General features: G+C 34.3%; 2 protein-coding genes across 3 annotated transcripts in view; one reads left to right on the top strand and one right to left on the bottom strand.

Moving 5' to 3' along the window:
- The first annotated feature begins 209 nt into the window (after positions 1–209).
- The window catches only part of LOC136822844 (dynein axonemal intermediate chain 7-like), a 35,762-nt gene continuing 12,146 nt past the window's right edge, over positions 210–23,825 (top strand). The window contains exons 1-17 of one of the 2 annotated variants that reach the window (XM_067079156.1): positions 210–290; positions 1,806–1,951; positions 9,065–9,119; positions 9,346–9,442; positions 9,883–9,974; positions 10,611–10,715; positions 11,104–11,244; positions 11,569–11,679; positions 13,142–13,311; positions 13,639–13,813; positions 14,475–14,637; positions 15,080–15,226; positions 15,965–16,123; positions 16,603–16,747; positions 17,235–17,341; positions 17,829–17,995; positions 18,403–18,492. In XM_067079156.1, coding sequence (XP_066935257.1) covers positions 9,117–9,119; positions 9,346–9,442; positions 9,883–9,974; positions 10,611–10,715; positions 11,104–11,244; positions 11,569–11,679; positions 13,142–13,311; positions 13,639–13,813; positions 14,475–14,637; positions 15,080–15,226; positions 15,965–16,123; positions 16,603–16,747; positions 17,235–17,341; positions 17,829–17,995; positions 18,403–18,492 — 1,872 coding nt within the window. In that variant the 5' untranslated portion in view covers positions 210–290; positions 1,806–1,951; positions 9,065–9,116. The remainder of the gene's footprint in view (positions 291–1,805; positions 1,952–9,064; positions 9,120–9,345; positions 9,443–9,882; positions 9,975–10,610; positions 10,716–11,103; positions 11,245–11,568; positions 11,680–13,141; positions 13,312–13,638; positions 13,814–14,474; positions 14,638–15,079; positions 15,227–15,964; positions 16,124–16,602; positions 16,748–17,234; positions 17,342–17,828; positions 17,996–18,402; positions 18,493–23,825) is intronic. The other variant, XM_067079157.1, reaches the window with a different exon arrangement.
- On the bottom strand, positions 20,139–22,804 carry LOC136822846 (uncharacterized). The gene is made up of 3 exons (XM_067079158.1): positions 22,507–22,804; positions 21,187–22,329; positions 20,139–20,938 (listed from the first exon to the last, which is right to left on the bottom strand). Exons 1-3 carry the CDS (start codon positions 22,714–22,716, stop codon positions 20,492–20,494), a joined length of 1,800 nt encoding a protein of 599 aa, XP_066935259.1. The 5' UTR covers positions 22,717–22,804; the 3' UTR covers positions 20,139–20,491.

Genomic DNA, 23,825 nt, shown 5'->3' on the forward strand with positions numbered 1-23,825 from the left:
AAAAATCAGAAAATCAGATAAAGCAAAAAAGAAACACCCAGTTTCAATTTTAATGCTTCAATTAGCCTCTAGATTAAAAGTTTTAGTCTAAAGCAGCAGTTTTTTACATACTTTATGATTCAAATATTATTTAGCAGTGAACACATAGCTTTAATTATGTAAAATTTTTATTTTGATAATCGAGACTCAAGCGAGACGATATAAACAAATATGGCGGCACGCATGAGATCGAAAATCACAGCAAAAATCAGCGAAATTTTACACGAAAAAAAACCAGAAATATATCAATGGTAAGTAATGTAAGTAAGTAAGTGTTTATTTACCCATTTAACTCTACAAATAAAATACAAACTGATGATATGCACATAAAATATAAGGAAGGAGACCGCCTAATAGTCAAGCTAATCAAAAAGATGCGGCCACCTAAATTAAAGTATATAACTTACTGGGTCCAAATTTTGTTTAACTTTTGTTTTAGGTAGGTATCTATCTGTCTATAGAGGGGGGGGGTGCCCAGTGCAAGAACGCCAAACTTATTTTTCACTTTTACTTTTGGTTTTTACATTACATAAATCTTTTTTGACCATCTCATCGTAGACAAGCTTGAAGTCCTTCTTTCAGTTTGTTTTCACTTTATTTGAAAGCTTATTCTTGGAATAATAAGTCGTTGAAGTGAGCAAAGCAATTCTAGCTTTACGATAGTGCCACGACGACGGATCATTATAGTGGATAGTATTCAACTACATCTATCATTAGAGTCCCTTGCCCGGTTGGCGACCGAATGTCTTTGAACCCAGAAAAATCATACAATAACAAACCTCTGGAGAATTTCTTTTGGTAGTTATCTGCCTTGACCTATTTCCTGTACTCATAGTTGCCAACTTATGAGAATGGAAATGCAAGACAACAAGCTAGCGGAGCTAGTGAGAAAAATTGAGCTGGGGTATGGCTAAAATTCACGGCCATTTCAGAAATGAGCAATCGAAGAAAAAAACACTGTTGTGGAGCAATACCGTCTTTAGGTGCGAATCACGCTCATCAGCCTCAATAAATATTAGGTGTACTGGACATGGTTCATGTAGTACCGTAGAGTCGTTTAATATCGACATACGTCTTGCAATCTCGACATAGCTGTAGGCTGGTCTTCGAAATAAAAAATCAAACATAAACAAATACATACCAAAGTTATCAATCAATCACTAAATTTGTTCTCTCTCTCTATCCACGTCACAGATTGTTAATATAATATGAGAAATGTGAACTGTTATTACTTATATTTGAAAAGAACACTTTAACGATTTAGTAATCACTAAAAAACTAATTAGCATGCTTTCAACGAAGATGCCCAAATCACAACAACATTTTGCACGCGAGGAATTTTTTAGTAGACCTTTTTACCGTGAACCCGAAAATAATTAAAAGAGCCCGGTTTCCTTATGAATTTGAAAAGGGACCGGGTGCGCTAGGTGCGGCGCCTAGAAGTTTAACGTGGCCTCCTAGCGCCTAGAGCGTGTGCTTGCAATAAATAAAAAGGAAATAGAAACCAGGTCGACTAAGCGCGCAAATTATTTTTATCACATGACTTGAAGCGTAATAAAGTTGTAAAATTTTAATGATGGACACGAGAAAGTTACGAGGAAGTTTGCATGCATTTCGTGTGTTGTGTAAAACTGCTTATAATTTGGCTGTTTTTTTTAATTGAAAGGATTTGCAATGTTTACTGAACTTCTAGTTTGATGGATGAACTTGTTCGATAAGAATGATACCAAGAATTTCATTCAAGATTTGTTTTGATTATTTTACAGATCCGGTGTTGAGATTGCAAGACGTATGTCGAGATTAGACGACTCTATGGTACTATTACATCTCTGTCCAACGCGTATATGATGTATTGAATACGGACGCACACTATTGGACGGACCGTTACAGAGCGAAGAGAAAAAACGAGGAAGTGAGTTTGTGCTTGTGGAAATATATTTTTAAAGTCTATTCATAGTGGGGTCGTTAATCATAATTTACGGGAAAACAATATGATCTAGCTGAAACTTTCTCCAGACCTTCTCTATAGGATGGTTATACCTCAGGAAAAATTCCCCTAAAATCCCACTGGTGGAACATCCCTTTTTTGGGACATTTCTTTTTTCCCCAGGCAAAACCCTAAGGGCGAAATTTTTTGAAAATTTCAAACTCATTTTCAGACATTTTCAAGTATACCATTCGAAAGCTCTTGAAAAACTATATAGAAGACTTTTAAACGAGTATAGCCGATTTCATTACCTAACTCAAGATAATTCACGCAGAAGATGCTATTTATGGTCAATTTTGACCAAAGTGTGGCGAAAAGTGGAAATTGCGCATGAAATATCTCGAGTTAGGTAGGGAAATCTGCTATAACCGTTTAAAAGTCTTCTATATAGTTTTTCGAGAGCTTTCGAACGGTATACATGATATTGTCTGGAAATAAGTTTGAAATGTTCAAAAAATCTCGCCCTTAGGATTTTGCCTGGGGAAAATAGAAATGTCCCAAAAAAGGGATGTTCCACCAGTGGGATTTTAGGGGAATTTTTCCTGAGGTATAAACATCCTATAGAGAAGGTCTGGAGAAAGTTTCAGCTAGATCTTATTTTTTTCCTACAAACAGCCTGTATTTTTGTAACACGACCACACTATCATGATAAGTGTGCACTCTCTTTTCATTTACCTATAACTTTTGAAGGAATTCTTCAATCTTTATGAATTTGGTATCATTGGAAAGTGAGTGGAACAATTTGGAATAAAAAAATCGATAAAAAAATTCTAAAAATGAAGATGAAAATGAGGAAGAAAAAAATGAAGACCTTGTAGAAAAGTGCTATAACTATCATTTTCACTGAAATGAATCCTTGATTATCGAACGTCATCACTGTGAAAAAATTTCTCAAAAATAATCATTCAGTCAAAAGATATCAAACAAAGTTGTAAGCTGATTGACGTCTAAAAACGCTGTTTTCTCTTGTTTTCTGCTGTTTTTTGGGGTCAATCACTTATAAACTTTGTATCATAACTTTATCTTGAATAAATATTTTACTGTAGTGAAATTTTTTACAGTGATGACCTCCTAAGATCAAAGAATCTCTCAAATGAAAATGATAGTTATAGCACTTCTCTACAAGATCTTCATTTTTTTCTTCTTCATTTTCATCTTCGTTTTTAGAATTTTTTTAAAGACTTTTTTATTTCAAATTGTTCCACTCACAAATATCTCTCCAACAATACCAAATTCGAAAAAAATAAAAAATTGGCTACCTGTGGACAAAAAAGCTTCGTAAGAAAAAACGCTTCAACTGCCACTTCAAATAATACTTGTCCAAAACGATGAGTATGTTAGAAAGCATATAAAAATCAGCTCAATACAGTTTCCTTCGTCTGAAATATTGATAAAAAAGTTGATGCAATCAGTTTCGAAATTAGACGCCCAGTCTGCGACCGACAAAATCAAAAGTAAGAAAAAGAAGAGTTAACATTGCGATCAAAACATTCCAGACACAGAGAAAAAAAAGAAGACTTTACATTGCGATCAAAACATTCAAGGGGCATGCCCGCGGTCTTCAACTTGACAGCTCCAATGCGAAGTTTTCAATTATCACTATCCATTTATTTTCATTTCTGGAACTTTTGCAAAAAAAAAAGCAAAAATACAAAAGTTGTATTTTTTACTGCTCTATCAGTCTATTCACATACTGAATTTGACAGATCTTCTATGTGGCGTTTTTTTGCAAACTTCAAAAAACTAATTTTTGTCTCTTAGAGTAGACTAGCAAACTAGTCTGTTAATCATGTCAGAGGGCGGGAACATAAAGGCGACGGGCGTTTGCTAGAATAGAAGCTGCATAGGAGAGCAAGCAAAAGTTGGTGAGAGGCTGCTGAAAGTATAATCGGCCCGTACTCAAAATCCCGAGTTTAAGTCTATACTGCCAGTCCGCGATGATCGAAGGAGGAACCTAGCCAGTGCGTGTGAACGTTCTTTTAAAAGAAAAAATTAGAGCTCCACGCCACTCGCAGGTAATACTTTAACTCTCCTCCGAGATGATACAGGGGTATTTGAACTTAAAAAATTATAAATTATTAAAAATACGTTCTTTTCACTAGAAAAGTGTCTTTTTATAAGAACTTTAGCATTACTACTGTTTATTTTTGTAAATATTTTCTTGACGTCCATTTTTTGTTTTTCTTTTTCAATTTTTTGCTCATCGAAAAGCATGGCAATGTAGTGTCTTTTAATTGAGATCACCAGCTGTTGAATATTTTGACGTTGCAATGTCTTCATTTTGAATATGGTGTCTGGATCATTCGCGAACTGGACCCTTTTTGATATCAACTACTGATGATATGTTTCTATTGATTTTGAATTATAATGAACTAACATGTTTTAATGAAATTTTGTGTGGTGGAAGATAACAGGTTTTTAAAAGAGGTAAGTCATTTTAAGAACTCTTCTTGGGCAAATCTTCTTATAAAAAACATTTCCTCTTGCGATCAGCCATGTTTACAAAAATCCTGAAGTTTGTGCTTTCTTTACTTGGCCTCGTTCAAAATTGGTTTGGTGTTGTTCTAGTACTCTATTTATTTTAATTTTTGGACAGATTGCAAGGGATAGTTTGAGGATTCTGCTGCACAAAGGAAATTCTATAGAAGTTTGTTTTTGGTTGTTTTTGTTAAGTTCAAAGACGTTCGTTTGTGCACTGGGGCCGTTCGTGCACTGGTAACTTGACTCTACGTCTTTGAACCCAGAATTTAAGTTTTTTGGACCTACCCCGGTGGGGTGGAGGTCCTATAAATTAACCTGTGTTAGTCCGTTCGTCCGTTCGTTCGTCTGTTACCAACTTTTCTCAGGATTGAATCATAGGAATCTTTTGATTTTTGGTACAAAGGTGTGGCCAAAATGTGACGGAGCCCGGTTTTCGAAAAAAAAGTTTTTTGGGCGAATTTGGGCCAAAAAACGGCTAAAAAATGGGTTTTTTGGACTTTGTGAAAAATTTGATCATTAATTTTTTCTAATTTTTTGCATGAAAGTAGGCTAACATCTTTGGAAAAAGATGGCTCAAGCAGATTTTTGCAAAAAAATTTTGTTGGCTCAAAAAATGCATGTTTATCTATAAGAATTACTATTAATAAGCATACATCAATGTTCTTAGTCAAATTACTCAATTTTTTTATGAGATTGATGTTTTTTTTTGCTTATGAGGGCTTACTTTTCAAGAATATGTGTGTTTAGACATGAAATTCTGGTTGCTTGGCGTGTTTTTATAGAAAAACTGGCCAAATTCGATATTTTTTTATAAGCACATTATCAATTACTTAGGTATTAGCTTTTCTCGAGATTGGCTCTTTCATTCTTTATGATTTTTTGCACAAAGATGCATAACTATAAACCTTCGAATGTAACGGAGCCTGATTTTCGAAAGAAAATGTTTTTGGGCAAATTTGGGCCAAAAAACGGCTAAAAAAACAGGTTTTTTTTGGACTCAATCATTTTTTGCATGAAAGTAGGCTAACATCATTGGTAAAAGATGGCTTAAGCAGATTTTTGCAAAAAAATCTTGTTGGCTCAAAAAACGTATGTTTATCTATAAGAATCACTATTAATAAGCATATACATCAATGTTCTTAGTCAAATTACTCAATTTTTTTATGAGATAGATGTTTTTTTGTTCATGAGGGTTTACTTTTGAAGAATATATGTGTTTAGACAGGAAATTTTGGTTGCTTGGCGTGTTTTTATAGAAAAACTGGCCAAATTCGATATTTTTCTATAAGCACATTAGCAATTACTTAGGTATTAGCTTTTCTCGAGATTGGCTCTTTCATTCTTTATGATTTTTTGCACAAACATGCATAACTATTTCAGCTAAAAAACAGCCAAAAAAAGGGTTTTTGGACTTGGTGAAATATTGGATCATTGTTTTTTTCTGATTTTTTGCATGAAAGTAGGTAAAAGATGGCTCAAGCAGATTTTTGTAAAAAAAGAATTTTTCAGCTTAAAAAACGCATCTTTATCTATAAGAATCACTATTAAAAAGCATACATCAATGATCTTAGCCAAATTACTCAATTCTTTGATGAGATAGATATGTTTTTTTTGCTCACGAGAAGTCTTGAATATGAAAGAATATTTCATTCAAGAGCATGAAATTTTGGTTTCCAAACGTTTTTTTTTATAAGAAACAAACTACTAATTTTAATAGATCGTCACTATTTGTGTTCTGAATGATTGTTTAACGGTCATGCTCACGTAGATATTAATTATATATGTGTTAAATGCACAACCAAGTAGGTCCATAAAAGTATCACTTGTTATTTTAAGAAGAACGCTTCAAACAAAAATCACAACAAACATGAAGAGCATGTTCAAAGTTGTCTAAACGTTGGTCGAAAAGGATTTCCAAAAAAGTTAAACGTGAAAAATCTGAATAAAAAAAAGTTGGTTGCAAACTGGGCAGGGGACTCTACTAGTGCCCAGTTCCCGACCAAAGTACCAGTGTGCGACCGATCGCTTAAAAGAGAATATCAGTGCTCTACTTGCAGGCTAGGCCATATGAACTAATCAGGATGATGATAAAAAAACTCATAAACTTTCCCAGTATTAATTTTCTTTTCACTCATTCTTTTGTTTTGAAATAGCCTATTTTCATTTCCCTTCCCAAGCCATATTTTAGAAAGGCAAGGCAGCGTCCATTGGTGGACAAAAATGGCACTTTTTCCAAGGTTTGTCCACTAAAAAGACTGTTTTTACCAATATTAAGTAATTTCAAGAGGGGCAGCGTCTGATAACAGGCCGCTTAAAGGGCATGAAAAATGGTGCTTCGGCATGTTTTTCCAGAATTTTTCTTCAAGTCGCCATTTTTTCTTAAAAAAAAATTTTTGTTTTGAAAGTGGCAGTCTATGTAGAGTCTTCATTTGATAAAAAGGCAGGAATTTTCTATGTCCAACCGAAGATTGATAATACCGGTTTCCTTTATTTCAAACCGGAGCTAGAAACTTTGCATTGGAGCTGTCAAAGTTGAAGACCGCCAACATGCCCCTTGAATGTTTTGATCGCAATGTAAGGTCTTCTTTTTTCTCTGTACTGGAATGTTTTGATCACAATTAGTCTTCTTATTTGCGATTTAGACGTCAAATTTCGAAGCTGATTGCATCAACTTTTTTATCAATATTTCAGACAAGAAAACATGTAGCCATTTTGATTTTTTTTTTTTGAAAAAAAAAATGTTTTTATTTGGGTGCTTTCGTGCAAATTTGGATCTTTTGGAATTCACTCCTTCTTTTCTAGAATTTTTTTTACACATTACGGGAAATAGGTCTAGGAAGATAACTACTAAAAGAAATTCTCCAGAGTTTTGTTTTTGTATAGTTTCTCTATGGGTTCAAAAACATTCTGTCGCAGACTAGACTGGTCGCCAACTAGGCAGGGGACTATCTGCCTAACCCCTATATCAGATAATATTTCCTAATATTTGTCTCATGATTGGAAAGAGCAATTTAAATTTTTACTAGTATATTTTACCAGTTATAGATATTGATAATGTAAATTAAAATTTTATTGTTTTGATAAAAAAGTCAACCTTTTTTGCAAAAAATGAAAATCCTAAAATGCTCCAAGGCTGAATAATCAAGGCTTAATTAAATTCATCAAATCCTGAGTTTTTTTACCATATTTAGGTACTGTAAATAACTATTATTGAAAGTGCAATCAAGGTCATGTGGGTTTATTTGGATTTTTTTGGATTTTTTGACACTTCATTATGAATATTTTCAGAAAATTAAACAAACTCAAAGAGTTTTTCAGTCTTGTTCACCAAATATATAAAAGATTTTTTGAGAAAATGGCTCTTAAAAATACATTCAAGTCATATAGCTCACACCAAAACAATCAGTTAATATAGACAGATCAAGCTATACAGTCGGGCCAAAAAAAAAGTAGTCTTGTTTCCGGAAATCGGCCGGGTGAACTTTTTTTTGGAAAAAAATATATCTCACCCGGCCGCAAATAGAAAAAAACTTTTTTTTTTGTGCAATCGAAGAAAAAAAACTTTTTTTCAAACTGAATATTTCAGACAAGTAAGCTAAAGAACGCAAAACATTTTCTCAACATTATTTAGATCTTCGTAGTAACAAAACAGTAGTAACAAAAGTCATGAAGAGGGGTCCAATCCAAACCGCCAAAGCAAACAAACAGCGAGCTCGTCGCAATAAAAAAGATTTATAAAGAGTTTATTTTCCATTTTACGATTTTACGATCCATTTAACGATTGTATTCAAAGATTTACGTATGTCACTTGTGTTTTGAAAAAGAAAATCTTCTGTCACAAATGTTTTCTACTTTCCTGTTTTATGTTGTTGTGAATAGAATTACCTTAGAGTAGAGCTTCTTCTTAAAATTTCGTTTTTTCAAGTAAAGAGACATTGAACCTGGATTATTTTTTCGTACACGTCAATTAGAGTTTTTCTAGGAAAATTGAAAAATAAAAATATTTTCCGGCCGCCCGGGTGAGATTTTTTTTCGTCACCCGCATTTCCGGAAACAAAACTACTTTTTTTTTTGGCCTCGCGTTTATCTGTTCTAGTTCAAGTTCTATTGAATTACCACATAATACATTATGTACATCTTCGTGATTTTACACATAAAAAATAATATTTAGCAAGCTATCAAATCCAAGCCCTCTCTTATTTAATCAAAAATTTTGGTTGATTGCTTAACTGTCTGTTGCATGTTAACAATCCATCCTTTTATTTAGTTTCTGAATCAAAATATGATGTCTGAAGTCAGAGTTAGCACTCTTGTATAATTAGCTTGTATAATTCTTTGTGGAACCAAAAAATCCTACCTTGCTTTTAATCATCTGTCAGGTAAAGCATGAAAAAAGTATATACTGTAGATAATCATGTGACATTTCTGTAAAAGCAAAATATCAAAGATTATATATAGAGATATCAATGGTCTCCTTTCAAAAAGCAAATTGATTATAGAAATATCTTTTCTTTTATCACTGATTATCTCCCTTTTACAGTAATACTTTGTTTTTAGATCAAAAATATAAGAATCAATCGAAACCAAGTGCCTACAAGATTTCTCTAACATGGTAAGAATCTAAGATTCCCTATATTTCCCAAGCAAAGTCTTTGTAACTTTATATCTTTGTAACTAGATGATTGACAGATTAACGGTGCAATGAAATGGTCCAATGGCTGTTGTTTCCCTACTGATGAACTACGGAGAATGTAATAATGACCTCTTTTGGTTTGTTTAGTTTGTTTCAGGGAAGACTGGGGAAATACTTTTTCACTATAAACTTTATTTCACATTAGGGTCCTAAGAAAGGAAAAGGTGGCAAAGGCAAATTATCAAAAGCAGAAAAAGAAAGAATCAAGAAAGAAGAAGCTGAACAGAGAGCCAGAGAAGAAGGTTGGGAATCTTTTTAAATTTGTTCAATAGAACTATGCTGCTCTAAAGCACACAGGTCTGTAACATGTGCAGTCACCACAGTTTAATGCAGGCCAAATAGATACAAACTTGATCAAATTTGTGGTACATTTTTAAGATATTCAGAGACCAAATCGGGGCCCCACATCAGCATTACAAGGCAAGTAGAGAACTGAAGAAGTTTCTCTTTTTAGAACGCTTCGAGTCTAGCTATTTTTGGAATAATCTGTATCAAGAAGTGTACTTTCTTTTATATGAGAAAACTTATTTGATTTGAGGCTAGGTTATTCCTAATTTCAATGGGAAAAATTATAAATAGCAAATTTTTTAAGAAATTTTTTAAGGAATTATTTTTTATATTGAATAAAATAGATTTTTTATCTTTTTCTCGCCAGTTATAATAAAACAACATTATTTTTTAGAGGAGGCTCGAATCCAAGCAGAACTTGAAGAAAGAGAGAGAGAAGAGAGAGAACAAAGAGAACGCGAAGAAAGAAGAATATTTGAAGAACAGGTGAGTAAAGTTAACAGAATGATTTTATCCTATGTAACTTGGCTTATTAAGATCAAAGTGATTATCAAGGTCATAAAGGTGTCTGAAAAAATTTATTATATTCAATCAGAATGCCACTCTTGATATTTATAATTTTAAAAACTTCAAAATGCTACAATGGAAGTTACAAAATTTCAAGGTGTGCTATTTAGTCAACAAACAATCACTGCAAAACAAAATGTTACAATGGAAGGTCTGAAATTTCAAGGTGTACTATTCAGTCACAAAACTGCACTGTCACCTTTTTATTTCTAACATTAAAGGGATAATCAGATGGTCTGAGATATTTTGCCTGCAGATAGCTTCTAGGATTTTAGGAAAAACCTCTAAATTTTTCGGCGTACTTATTTTCCTAACTTAAGTTATGCCAATTTGAAATTTCGAAAAATGGGACTTTTCAGGGACTTTTCACACTTTTTTCTATTGTTTTCAAGCAAAGGTTCAAAATTTCAAAGTGGCATAACTTGAGTTAGGAAAATAAGTACGCCGAAAAATTTAGAGGTTTTTCCTAAAATCCTAGAAGCTATCTGCAGGCAAAATATCTCAGACCATCTGATCATCCCTTTAACCAAAAGCCCTTTACTTCCCTGTTTCTAGGAGCGTGCAAGACATCAAGCAGAAATAGATGAATTGAACGAGCAGTTAGCAAAGAATAGCAATTTTTTGAACGTCCTTCATCAAAAGGAGATTGAAAAGAAGAAGGTTTATGTTGTTTTCGATCATAATTTTATTCTATTTTAAAAGCCATTGAAACTTGTCAAGTTGACATTTGAGATCGCTATGAAATATTGATATCTTTTTATCTATTCAGTGAGAAAAGTCTAGGGTAAAGATTAGGGTAAGAGATCCCATCCCATTCCAGATTCCATAATTCTTTCCAGTAATATTTTTTAACCATGAAGAAGTGTGTTGCAATTGTTCTATCTGTTTATGAAATTTGCCAAGTTGAACTTTCTAGAATAGATTTTCATCCCTGTAACAAGCATCGAAATTTGGTCAAATTTGAGTATAAGTTTAAGAGGATTCTCGCGATATTGATGAAGCTGAAACTTTATAGTCATATTTATCATATATTTCTGTTGTTTTGTAGTGGGATCGCTACATGCTTTGCGATGGAAGACCTGATCCATCTAGTAAAAAAGATGTCAACACTTTCATTAATCTTACCAAAGAAGATCACACCAATATTGAGATGAAGGAAACATTAGCCAATTGTGAAATGATATTAGAGGTTTCATTTCTTCACCCAGTTTGTTATTGTCATTTTTATTACAATCGTAGAGTATTTTACTTTGATAAGAACTTTTTTTTTAAAACACTGGACAAAAAGGTGTAATTCTAATATATCTTCACAAAACTTTTCATTTCGTATTGTAAAGATTTTTTGACTACAGTTACACTGTACTTTTAGAATACACCTCAGATTTCTGATGACAATTTTTTGATTTGAAAATATACGTGGAATTACCTTTTGCAGTATAATAAGAATTAACATCTACAACGCAAAGTTTTCCATTCTTTCAACAAACCTTAAGTTAATTTTTTTTGTTTTCAGCTGCTTGATGAACTGAAAGACCAACTCAACGAAGCAAAGTTGGCTTTGAAAAATGATGAAAACGAAGAAAATATTTTGAATAATGAAAAATTGATTGATTCTTATAAAGAGGTATTTCTGGTTATTTTCTTTAATCACTGTATCGAAACTTTCAAACTATTTAAAGGGTTGTAAGTAGCTGATACAACAAAATAGTTTTATACCCAACAAACTGGCTTTTATTTACATTTTTCTAAATCAGGTTTCTTTGCAATGACAAAAAAGAAATTAAAAGATGTTACATCAGCAATGGTGAATGAAATTACACCTGCATCTCCCCCATAAAAGCAGAATGTTGATGCGAACTAAAATGCTGGCCATCCCACCATATTAGCAACCTCTCAAGTTATTGGACCTACCCCGGTGGAGGTCCTATAAATTAACCTGTGTTTGTTCGTTCGTCCGTCCGTTCGTTCGTTCGTCTGTTACCAACTTTTCTCAGGATTGAATCATAGGAATCTTTTGATTTTTGGTACAAAGGTGTAAAATGGTGGTGGCCAAAATGTGACGGAGCCCGATTTTCAAACAAAAATTTTTTTGGGCCAATTTGGGCCAAAAAACGGCTAAAAAACAGGTTTTTTAGACTTTGTGAAAAATTGGGTCATTAATTTTTTCTGATTTTTTGTATGAAAGTAGGGTACCATCATAGGTAAAAGATGGCTCAAGCAGATTTTCGCAAAAAAATTTTGTTGGCTCAAAAAACGCATGTTTATCTATAAGAATCACTATTAATAAGCATACATCAATGTTCTTAGTCAAATTACTCAATTTATTTATGAGATAGATGTTTTTTTTGCTCATGCGGGCTTACTTTTAGAGAGTATGTGTGTTTAAAGTTAGACATGAAATTTTGGTTGCTTAGCGTGTTGTTATAGAAAAACTGGCCGAATTCGGTATTTTTTTATAAGCACATTATCAATTACTTAGGTATTAGCTTTTCTTGAGATTAGCTCTTTCATTCTTTAAATGATTTTTTGCACAAAGATGCATAACTTTAAACCCTTAAATGTGACGGAGCCCGATTTTCGAAAAAAAATGTTTTTGGGCAAATTTGGGCCAAATCGGCTAAAAAAAGGGTTTTTTGGACTTTGTGAAATATTGGATCGTTGCTTTTTTTCTGATTTTTTACATGAAAGTAGGTAAAAGATGGCTCGAGCAGATTTTTGTAAAAAAATAATTTTTCAGCTAAAAAAACGCATCTTTATTTATAAGAATCACTATTAATAAGCATACACCAACGTTCTTAGCCAAATTACTCAATTTTTTAATAAGAAAGATGTTTTTTTTGCTCACGAAGTCCTGAATATGAAAGATTATTTCAAGAGCATGAAATTTTGGTTTCTAGACGTTTTTTTTATAAGAAACAAACGACTAATTTTAATAGATCGTCACTATTTCTGTTCTGAATGATTGTTTAACGGTCATGCTCACGTAGATATCAATTATATTTGTTAAATGCATAACCAGGTAGGTCCATAAAAGTATCACTTGTTTTTTAAGTGTTTACTGATGAATTGACGAATTGTCATTCTAGTCGACAATGGATCTTCAAAACCTGATTTTCGCCAAACTTGATGAGTCAGCATTTGATATCCTTCACACACCTGAGCATGCTATTGATTCTGATACTTTAAATATCTCTCAAGTTGAAGAAAGTCCTCGATTCAAAATGTGCTTGTGGGGCAATGCCTCAAGAAATCCAAGGTAATTTTTGGAATCGTCTTTAATTGTTGATGGTGTCATAATTTTATCCTTTGTCAATCTAACAATTCATGAAGTAATAACTGTTGTGACAGAATCGAAATTTTGAAATTAAAGGCACTGGATTTGGCTAACAATATACAGAATTAATTTGAATTTTACGTATGAAGCAAAATGAACGCCCCTGCAGCTTCTGGTAGCTATGACACGTTATTGAAAAATCGATTTCTTTTCCTAAATAGTTAAATATTTATCAATCAAACTTGAAAATCTTGATCTAAGCCATGATAAAACTTCCAATAATTTCTATTCCCTTTCTTTTGTTTGCAGAGTGAAGCAAGTGGAGTTTCCCAACGATGGGTTCACCATGGAACTTCCGAAACAGATGGTCTTAACTAACATTGCAACACGTTCACTATACATACGATATGATTTTCTATCATCCAGATGTAGTACATACGCCTACAAACCCCCCAAACCGATTGCGATTCCTGATATTGTTGAGGTTAGATTCCACTTATTTGTTTTGTATTGTATTGATATTTTGTGTGTATCGACCGTGTTGCACAGTTGTAGAGTATCCAGCTACGCTGCTCAACCCCCAGCCGGGTCATACCAAAGGTTCCCAAAATGGTACTTGATGCATCTCTGCTTGATGCTCAGCAATTAAGAGAAGGATCAAGGGTAAGTGGAGCAATTCAGGGAGAAAGAATGGCACCCTCCCCTACCTTCGGGTAGATAGCTATCGAAAGAGGAGCCTTCGGGTCGCCTTACTTACTTGTGTGTATCTGTGTGTATTGATTCGTTTCTATACCTTGACAAATAAGCGTTGTGTGTGTATTTGTGCTGAGTGATAATGACCAAATTTCGAAAATTCATTTAGTTAAAATTCTTCGATTTTTCTAAGGTTTATTTTCAGCTGACGAAAAAGTCCTTTATTTCTCTCTTTATTATCTGATATTAATCAAATTTTACCTGATTTAGGATTTTCATTCCTGGAAATTAGGACCCTCCCCCTTTGTTTCATTTTATATTCTTCATGAACAATGGTCTATCCAGTCATCCTGGGTTCACGGGTCTGCCTGAGAGGTTAGTGAGTACTTTTTCACCGTAAGAAACTCAAAATTCCATTTGTTTCATTTCCCTTTGTTTCATTTCCCTTTCAGGAAGTCGACGAAACAAGCGAAAAGGCCAATGATGGTGAGGAGAGGGCCACGCCCTTTGCGACGCCCCTAACAACGCCTCAATTGCAACTACCCTCCAAATCGGCTCTTGCTATCACTGATAAGAAAAGCAATAACAAATCTGCTTCCAAGAATAATCTCAAAGGTATGTTCTCTTTATTTTTTAAAGATGTTGAGACCCACAATACTTCTCGGTGTTGAAAGGCGAAGATTTGAGTTGACCAGTAAGATTGGAAAGTGTTCAGAATAGAATTTTTCCCATTGTTGTTTGGCTCATAATAGGCTTTTGTGTGGATAAACGTCGACCCCGTTCGAAGGTCAGATTCTAAGTGTTTCAAGTATACTTCCTGGTTCCTTTTAGGTTCCTATAAGTCTTTTAAGTCAAACTTTTCAAAAAAAATAGACACACCCCTACGCGAATATAAAAAATCACGTTTATTAACACAACCCAGAAATTCACAAAGCTTTTCTCGAAGGACGCTTCGACTAGTATGATTAAAGGGCTTCAAACACGAAAGTTTAGTTGATAAAACTTGCAATACTACTAAAAATACTAGTCTAAACGAAATATTGATTCTCAATTTCAGGTTCGACATACACACTTAGTCCGAATAAAGGCTCAAAACATCCTTCCAGTAGTCGTTTGTCAGCGAAAGCCAGTAAAAAGAAAGCGAGCACTGCAGCTCTCTCGACAGTGGAAATACAACCAGAACCACCAACAGATCAGCAAGAAGGTATTTCTCATCCCCCACTTCAAAATTGAACGGAAGTTTTATTCGGAAAGCTACATTTCAACTCAATCTGCTCAGGGAAAGACACTGAAATTTGCGAATCCTCTCTGGAGCCTGGAGCGTTAAATGCTTAACAATAGCAGTGCCGTAGCAACTGGGGGGCAAGGGGGGCTATGCCCCCCCCCAATGATTTTTTCAAAAATGGTTATTTTACAAAATGCAAAGTTTTTCTTGTTTTTTCTTGAAAGCATTTTGTTTTGAGTGCATTTTCAAGCAATCTAGAGCTTAAATTTTCAACATTTTCCCCCTCGGGCCAAATCATGGTTGGCCTTCGCGGTGTCACTAAACTTCAGCCCCCCAATAAGAAAATGCTTCCTACGGCACTGAATAGAAGCTAAATCCCACATCAATTACAATTGTTTCTAGCATCTTTAATATCATGTCTCCCCAGATATTGACATTTTCGTCAGGTCATTGTGGAAACAAGGGCTTATTTTTAGGTTCCATGGCACTCTTATAGACTACCAACCATTAAGCAGCGGTGATTTTCCATTTTCATTGGCTAAAAGATTCGGGTCGCTGTTGAAACAGAGGTGTATTTCACTATTTTTGAGTTCTGTGTCGCCCTTATTTAGGGTCAAACAATCATCAACTAATTCTCCCTATGTTTTCTAGCTTGATATTCAACTAAACTTTTTTGTTAGAATCCTAAATTGTTTCCAAATATTTTTGCGAATATAGAAGAGAAAGAGAAAGTGATTCGAATTGATGACGAAGATTACGTTGAAGAAGATGTGATTGATCTGCGTTCCTTCTCACCCATTGGTCCACTTATCATGGTGGAATTGCTGGAATTACCACACCAAGCTAAAGAAATGAACGGATGGACCATACAACAAGGTTTGCTGCAATACCTTTTGATAGTGGAATGTCCATAACTGGAACATACAAGATTCTTTACCAGCCGAAATGTTCAAAATATGGAACATGCAAGGGAAACTAAGATTTGTAAAAAATAAAATTCGAGTTTTAGAGGCTTTTTATAACAAGAAGAACGTGTTTGAGTTAAGGAGACATTCGAGTTATCGAGGCTCAAGTTAAAGATAGTTTATAGATAAATTTAGATTACTCATTTGATCGATGCGTCTTTTCTATAGCACTGGAATATAAACATAGACTATAGTGGGACTGGGATTTAAAGCAAGCATTTTCGAGTAATGGTTTTTTTGTACCAAGGGTTTTTTGAATCGAATTTGTAATTCCATTGCGATGCATGGTTCGATGTCTGCATATATCATAATAAGTAAGTAGCATCACCATAATAAATAAATCCGGTACAAAAACCTAACAATTTTAGAATTTTAGCTTCTTCTTTTCAGTTTCAAACAACAGCCTTCAGCGCATTCCATATGGAGTGAAAACACAACAACCCAGTGTTTCATCAATTAACCAATCAACAGTCAGTATTCATTCCAGAAAATCAGATGCTCTGGGGTACAATCTGCCCATCGCTTTCTCTTTTAGGTAAGAAAAGGGGTACATATAATATGTATTTTGTCCCGTTTATTTTTGACTGATGTGGTTATAATATACACACGAGATAAGTGCTCTGTGGGGACCTTTATAGAATTGGTGCAAGGTCAAAATTGAGTACTGACAAAAAATTATGTTTTTTTTCTAGGAAAATGAAGGTTTTTGTAAGGCTTTTTAAAAGGCATTTAAAATTAATAACTCTAATTAGAATTCATTTCAATTCATTTCAAATTATTTTACTGTACCGAGGAAGGTTATCTAGTTAGGACCTGAATGTCTACAACTGGCGTCTATAAAGAATAACATGAAGTTTTTCCCAAATTTATATGTTTAGACGACATGAAAGGATTGACTTTCCAAGGTTTTTACATATTTTGAGGTGCATAGTAACATTCAGTCTAAAAGAAAATTGATCAACCTGATGAATTCTAAGACCAGAATGATTTTTGTTAATAATTGCCATTTTACTGACTTACAGTATTGACGATAAGATTCTCTTGCATGAAGCACCACAACTGGCTCGTTGGGATGAAGAAAGTCAACATTGGAAAACTTCAGAAATCACCGATATACGATATGAATCTGGTACAGTGCTTTCTTATATAATGATAATTGAAATTACACGTTTTTTTATTTCACGATTTTTGAAGCCTGCGTATGTTCTTAACATGTTCTTATTTTCACCATTCTGTGGGTATTTCTGTCCATTTTCCATAAAAATTGGTTGTTTTAAAGTCCAGAAAGATGTTATTAACAACTGATTCTTATGTTTTGGTCATCGAAGCCTTATGTACTTTTTAATAAGAACAAACTTGTTCTTATTAAAAAAAAAAAAAGAAGGCCTCATTCTTCTTCCCAAAGATGATACGTCCTCGAGTCCCAGATATGGTCTCACCTCTGGTAGGGAAAAAGTAATTAAGATAAGAAATTTAGTTCCATTAATAATTCATGGTCATTTTTCTCCCACAATGCTCAAAAGTGAGGTAGAGTTCACCTCTGAAATGCTTACGAGATTTTCAATTGTTTTTCTTGCAGAATGTAATGAATTATTTGGATATAATTTCTCTTTCAGAGGACAAACTGATGTTTTTCAGGACATTGCATTTTGGAACATTTGCTTTGATGCAAGATATTTATTTGAACATGCCTTTTCAAACGTGGACGATCAGACCTTTTGCAATGAATGAATGTATTTTCACCATCGTTGGAGCTTTCATTGAAGTTGACATCGTTGTAAAGGTTTGTTTATACACCCAAGCTGGTACACAATGTTGTTTCAACGTTTATCTAACGTTCACAACGCCCATATAACGTTAGATAAAGGTTGAAACTACGTTGTGTGCCAGCTGGGACATGACACTCCTGTGTCGCAGACTCAGTGGTATTTTTCTTCCCACAGCAGGGTTAAAAATTTCTATCGAAATCCCAATGGGAATAGAAAATCTATTGTTCTAAGCTATTGTAAGGTATTTGCCCCAAAGGGGATGAAAGTTTGGGAATTTTTTCTAGTGTGGCGGGGTGTGTAATGGTAAGTAAGTAGACACAATTTTACTATCTAAGATTATTTGCTTAATTGCAATGAAATAATAATCTACAATCTTGACATCAAAGGTTACGAATTTAACTTTTTTTTATTTCATTCACAGGAGAATTTGTGTTCAGTGAAATTTCCAGAAGTCAAACCACAAGTAGAACACATTGTTGGAAAATGGGTCAAACCTCAAGAACTTATTAAGGTAACGTTTCAGACCATGTTTAGACGTTATGGTTGCGTATCGTTCTGAAACGAAACGTTCCTGAAACAAGCGTGAACGTCAAAATTTGAAACGTCAAAAAAGAAGAAGCCAAACAGATTGAAACGGTTTCGCTCCACTATTTCCATCGGAATGGAACTGCTCCGTTTTCTGACTCTGAAACTTTCCGAAACCAATATGAACACCTCGATCCGTTATGAAAATCATACCGGAACGATACGAAGCCTTAACGTCTGAACATGGTCTCATTTCTGTAGTAATAAGTATGTTTATCTAGTTGCTGTCCGTGGAAAAGAGTTGAAAGAATCCTTTCTACTGATTGTGCTAGACCTGGATAATCGAATGTTGAGGTGGAGTGATGTTTCAATCATTAGCTCCAACTCACCCACTGCTTCGATTACATTGTCAAATCTAAACTTCTTTCAGGAAAATAACTTTCACGGAAAATTCAGACACATTTGTCAGAATTAATACTCTGAAAAATACTTTTTATTGAAGTTTACCCGTGGATACGGAAATCTAATTTTTGGATTGATGAATGTGGCGCTCTGATGTCACAAAAATTTGTCTGGGATAAAAACAAAGAAAAATTATTTTTTCATTATTATTATTAACTGTATCTCAGGTACTTCTATATATCTAAATGGCTATTCGTCCTATTTATAATATATAAGCTAAATAAATTATTATATAAAAAATAATTTGCTTATGTCGAGGCCCTACCTGTCTTACCTTTATAAAATCTAGTTTTTATCAAAACAAAGAAAGTCTGAAAAGGGGTTTTAGATAAATTGGTCGAAATGATTTGAAAACATTGATTCATCTTTTAAGAAGTTCAAACTCAAAGAAGGAAAACGTTGATAGTGTCGAAACAGTCTAACACAGAGAATTTATATTCAAACAAAATTTGGTTCAATGGGTACATGGTGTAATGGGATTTCCGAGCCCTCCATCTGAACTTACTAAATTTCATGATCAGATAGAGTATACATTAAAACAAAAGGGAGACGAGTGCAGAATGAACTTTGAGACAAAGTTAGTTCCCTACAAAAATAATCTTTAACATAACCAGCTCCTAAAGATACAAAAATGAATGTTACACTTACATTGTGAAAAATAAGTCAATGAAGTTTGATATAACTTCACTTGTCCATTATGTAATCAGGCAATTAACATTTATTTTAGGAGTATGGACCTAGTATATATAGAGGTCAAATTTTATTTGTAAGAGACAAGTTACAAATAAAATTTGACCTCTATATATACTAGGTCCATACTCCTAAAATAAATGTTAATTGCCTGATTACATAATGGGTTGGGGTTAATGGCGTTAGCATATTAAAATAGCAAAGTCGTAAAATTTAAAAAAGGGGTTTGAAAGTAGTTAAAGGGGTCAAACAAAAGAGGTAATGGCATATAACCTTCTGAAGAGCAATTATAATTTGATATTGACTTCAATCTTGCGAAAATGGGGAAATGGGGAAAGGGATAAGTGACTTCCTGAGATTATGTAACCTCGGCGTCTGTACGAATCCGAGGGTTTAATTTGGAGGTGGGTTCAGAATTTCGTTGGAACACGAAACTTAGAAAAAATTGTACAACTGCCCTATCTGGACAAGGTTGGATGCAGAGCTGTATATCTCTTCTGTGAGGCCTATTCACTTCTGAAAGATGACTCTGCAGGCCAAGGCTTGAAAGTTTGAAAAATTGCATTATTCTTGAAAATGATAAATATTTACAAAAGCATTTACATCAATTTCTATTTATATAATTACATCGTTATCTTCTTTTCGGGCTACATTATTTTAGAAAGATCCTTGAGTTTTTCAAGTTGTCATAGGAAAAGGTTAGCATTTGCTAGTCGTCCAAAATTCGGAATCGAAACCCAGCTAGGGAGAGCTTATGTGGCCATTTTTTCATCAAAGTGGTGGAAGACTTTTCATAATATAAGATTGATAAATTCCTCTAGAAATTAACAAAACTAAGACGTACCGACTACAGAGGGGTTGTAGAAATATCTCCCGTCATTTGCCAAAACGGAAAGTTTTCCTTTGAATCTTTTCGATACCAGTTCCCTAAAACTGTAAATCAAAACGTCTTGCATTGCAGGAATCAAGCCTTGTTTGACTGCAACGTCTAAAAGTTCTCTGGCTGTTTCGATATTCGGGTGGGCGTTACCCGCCCATTTAAGATAGACCAAGAACTCACTCCATTCGATCCAGCCATCATTATCCATGTCCAGAGCTTTAAGAGCTTTTCGCGTTTCATCACATCTGAAACAACCAAAGTAAGGTGCCATAAAACCGTTATAAAATGCATTGAAATCTAACTTATCATCGATTTGGTCATTATCTCGAAGGTCCCATTCGTCCCATTCGACACGTATTTTTGCGATGAGGTTCTGTATGTGTTTACTGTTGAGTTCGGCCTGGAAATGCAAAGTAGAGAAACAAAGATTAGATGCTAATACAGTATTACCACCTCCCCCAGTTATTGTATCCTCGTGAATGCTTTAAAATGGTCATAAATCTCCGGGTACACTCTTATATTGTAGGCCTCAAATTAATTTAAACAATATCCATATTCGAAGTATGAAAGTACGGTTGTAATATTTGGCAAAAAGAATCATCAAGTCGATGTTACACTTGCTGTTTATGCAAGTTGAATGACCCTTACCTTTTCAATAGTGTCAGCCATAGCACCAGTGAGTTGTCCACCGGCACGATCGAACAACATTGCCAATCCAATACAGCTCTGATATTCTTCCTTTCGATTTTCACGCAAATCTTCCAACATCAATTCTTTCATTTGATTTCCTATCTCCAACGTGAATTGTTCATCTTCACCGAAGTGTTCAATGAGAGAATCTCTGATCATTTTGTTGCTTGCCAAAGTTGTTATTCGAATGGTCAGTTTATCTCCAAAGAATCCGTTTAAACTGAATCCTTCCATGTTTTCCGGTTCGAATTGAGGAAAACCGAAAACGCGATCCAAAGCTCGTTCACCGACGATAACTGTCTTTGGCGGTGGAGGAGCACCTGTCACTGATTTCGTGACTGCAATGGCTGCATTTCTTAATTCTTGACAATTGTACTTTTTCAATACTTTGGTGTTTCCAAGTCTGATCAGATTCATCAAAGTTAAGCAAGAAGAAGCGTGACCCATAGCTGCTCCTTCTTCGCATACTCCTGCCCATATTCCATTGGCACCATTGACAAGACATTCCAAAACGCTGGCATCTGATAAACCCCATTGATGATGAACATGAATCAACAGATGTCCATCGTAACCACATGAATCCATTATGTTTTTGACAGACCTGGTGTAGATTGCCATTTCTTCAGGAAAGTTGTTGCCCAATTCTTCATACAATATACCAGTCAACTTTGGTCTGTACGATGAAACATATCTTACCAATCCTAACACTCTTTCAGGAGCTTTCACCATCGCGTCAGCAAAATCACGAAAATTGATATAAATCTTGGAATCTTGAGAGACGTTCTGCCTTGTCCATTTAATACGTTTATCCAATAGCTTACAAATCTTGTCCAACGTCCATTTCTCATAATCAAAAGCAAAATATGCAAGATCGACTTCAATAATAGGATTAGGGAGATTGAGATCTTTACATTTTTGTAAACCAATCGGTAGATCGTCTACTGGTACACCATCGACATCACTGTCAGCAATCTCCACAAATCCATATTTGGTGCTCATGTCTTCTCCATTCTGGTTGAGTTCTTGGATGAAGGTATCTCCGATTCTTGTCATGTGGGAAAACGCGGTCACAATGGTGTCTTTGAAGCCGACTTTCTTCACCTGAAATACCAAGAGAAAGGAAAGGTCCAATAAAAAAAAGATTTTTCAACTTTTTTCCGACATGAGAAGAAGCCAATGATTAGTTCTCTCAAAGTGCACCCGATCTTCCGCTATTCATTTTATACTTTTGTGACATGCTGGTATCTAAATATGAAATGAAAGCTATTTAATAGTTACCTCATTGTAAATCTCCCATTTATTTTGTAAAGTATGTCCGAAGATTTGTCCGACAGTTGTTTCTCTCAATGAATTGTCTAGAACAAAGAGATCAAGATTTTTCAAAATTTCTCTCTTTTGTTCGGCACTCGTCATGGTTCGTTGAAGCTTTTGAATATCACTTTCCACACCATGAACATCGAGTTGTGTTTCATCTGCCATGTTGACCATAGTTGTCTTCTTAATGACGCTCCCTCAAATAAATTTTACTTGTTTTTCTTAAAGTCAACTTGAAATTTATATGCTTGGGCAACAGGTATTTAAGCTATTGGCCCTTCTACGAAATAATCTCTTATCTCTTTTCTTAGAATGAACGTGAGCTTTTTGTCGTGTGTTCAATTTACTATGAACCGTCTTACTAAGATAAATTTCTGTAAACTTGAATTCTTTCAATTAATTAATGCGTACATTGAAATTCTTTTATTGTTCGGTCGTTTGACAGCACCTCTATTGTTTGGCGCTCAGACTAATCGGTCTTTTGCACCGTTTTTTACCGTACAAATGACTACGTAATTATAATGTAATGTTCATCTAAATGTCCTACACTTTGCGGTCACATAATTTGCTTGCCTTATTTCAGATTAAACAAAATTAAGAAAATTTCAAGATCATTTTGTTTCTATATATACAATCAATATAATTTTATCGACCTATCTTGATTTAATTGGTTTAAATAAAAAGCTTTTAATGGTTTGGATAATAGCTAAATCATGCTTTTTAATCAATTTTTATGGTACGGTAGGAATTAGGAAAGCCCCCTAAGACTTTTTGCTCTCTCAAAGTTAACTTCCCTGTTGATGACCAATTTTTTACATCATAACAAAAATTCTTGGGAGGCACACTTCCTTATTCTCACTTTTCGAATTGGTCTACAACATTGTCTTTAGAGGATTACATAGAGGTTAAACTAAATCAACTATACGTGTTTTAGCTCTAGTTTAGACGGCTCACTTTTCGCCTTATGCAAAAAGTGGGCACAAAGTTGGAGTTAAAATCTATATTTGAAAACGGTTGAAAGAAGGCATTGCACTGATGTCAAAAGAAGGCAATGCATTGACTTTAGACAGCCAACTTTATGCCTACTTTAATTAACAATTAGAAAAGGCAGTTGGAAAAGTGGGCCGTCTAAACTAGAGCTTAATTTTTGTCATTTTGTAGTCTGGTCGTCCCATACAGTCTGATTAACCAAATTAACCCAATTAGATAATCTGTAAATAAACGTGACATTTTTTAGTGAGCAAGTGAACGTAAAGCTTTAGCATCAGCAATTTCATATCGAT

This window comes from Clytia hemisphaerica, unplaced genomic scaffold, assembly GCF_902728285.1.
Source record: "Clytia hemisphaerica strain Z4C2 unplaced genomic scaffold, Clytia hemisphaerica genome assembly, whole genome shotgun sequence".
Classification (NCBI taxonomy): domain Eukaryota; kingdom Metazoa; phylum Cnidaria; class Hydrozoa; order Leptothecata; family Clytiidae; genus Clytia; species Clytia hemisphaerica.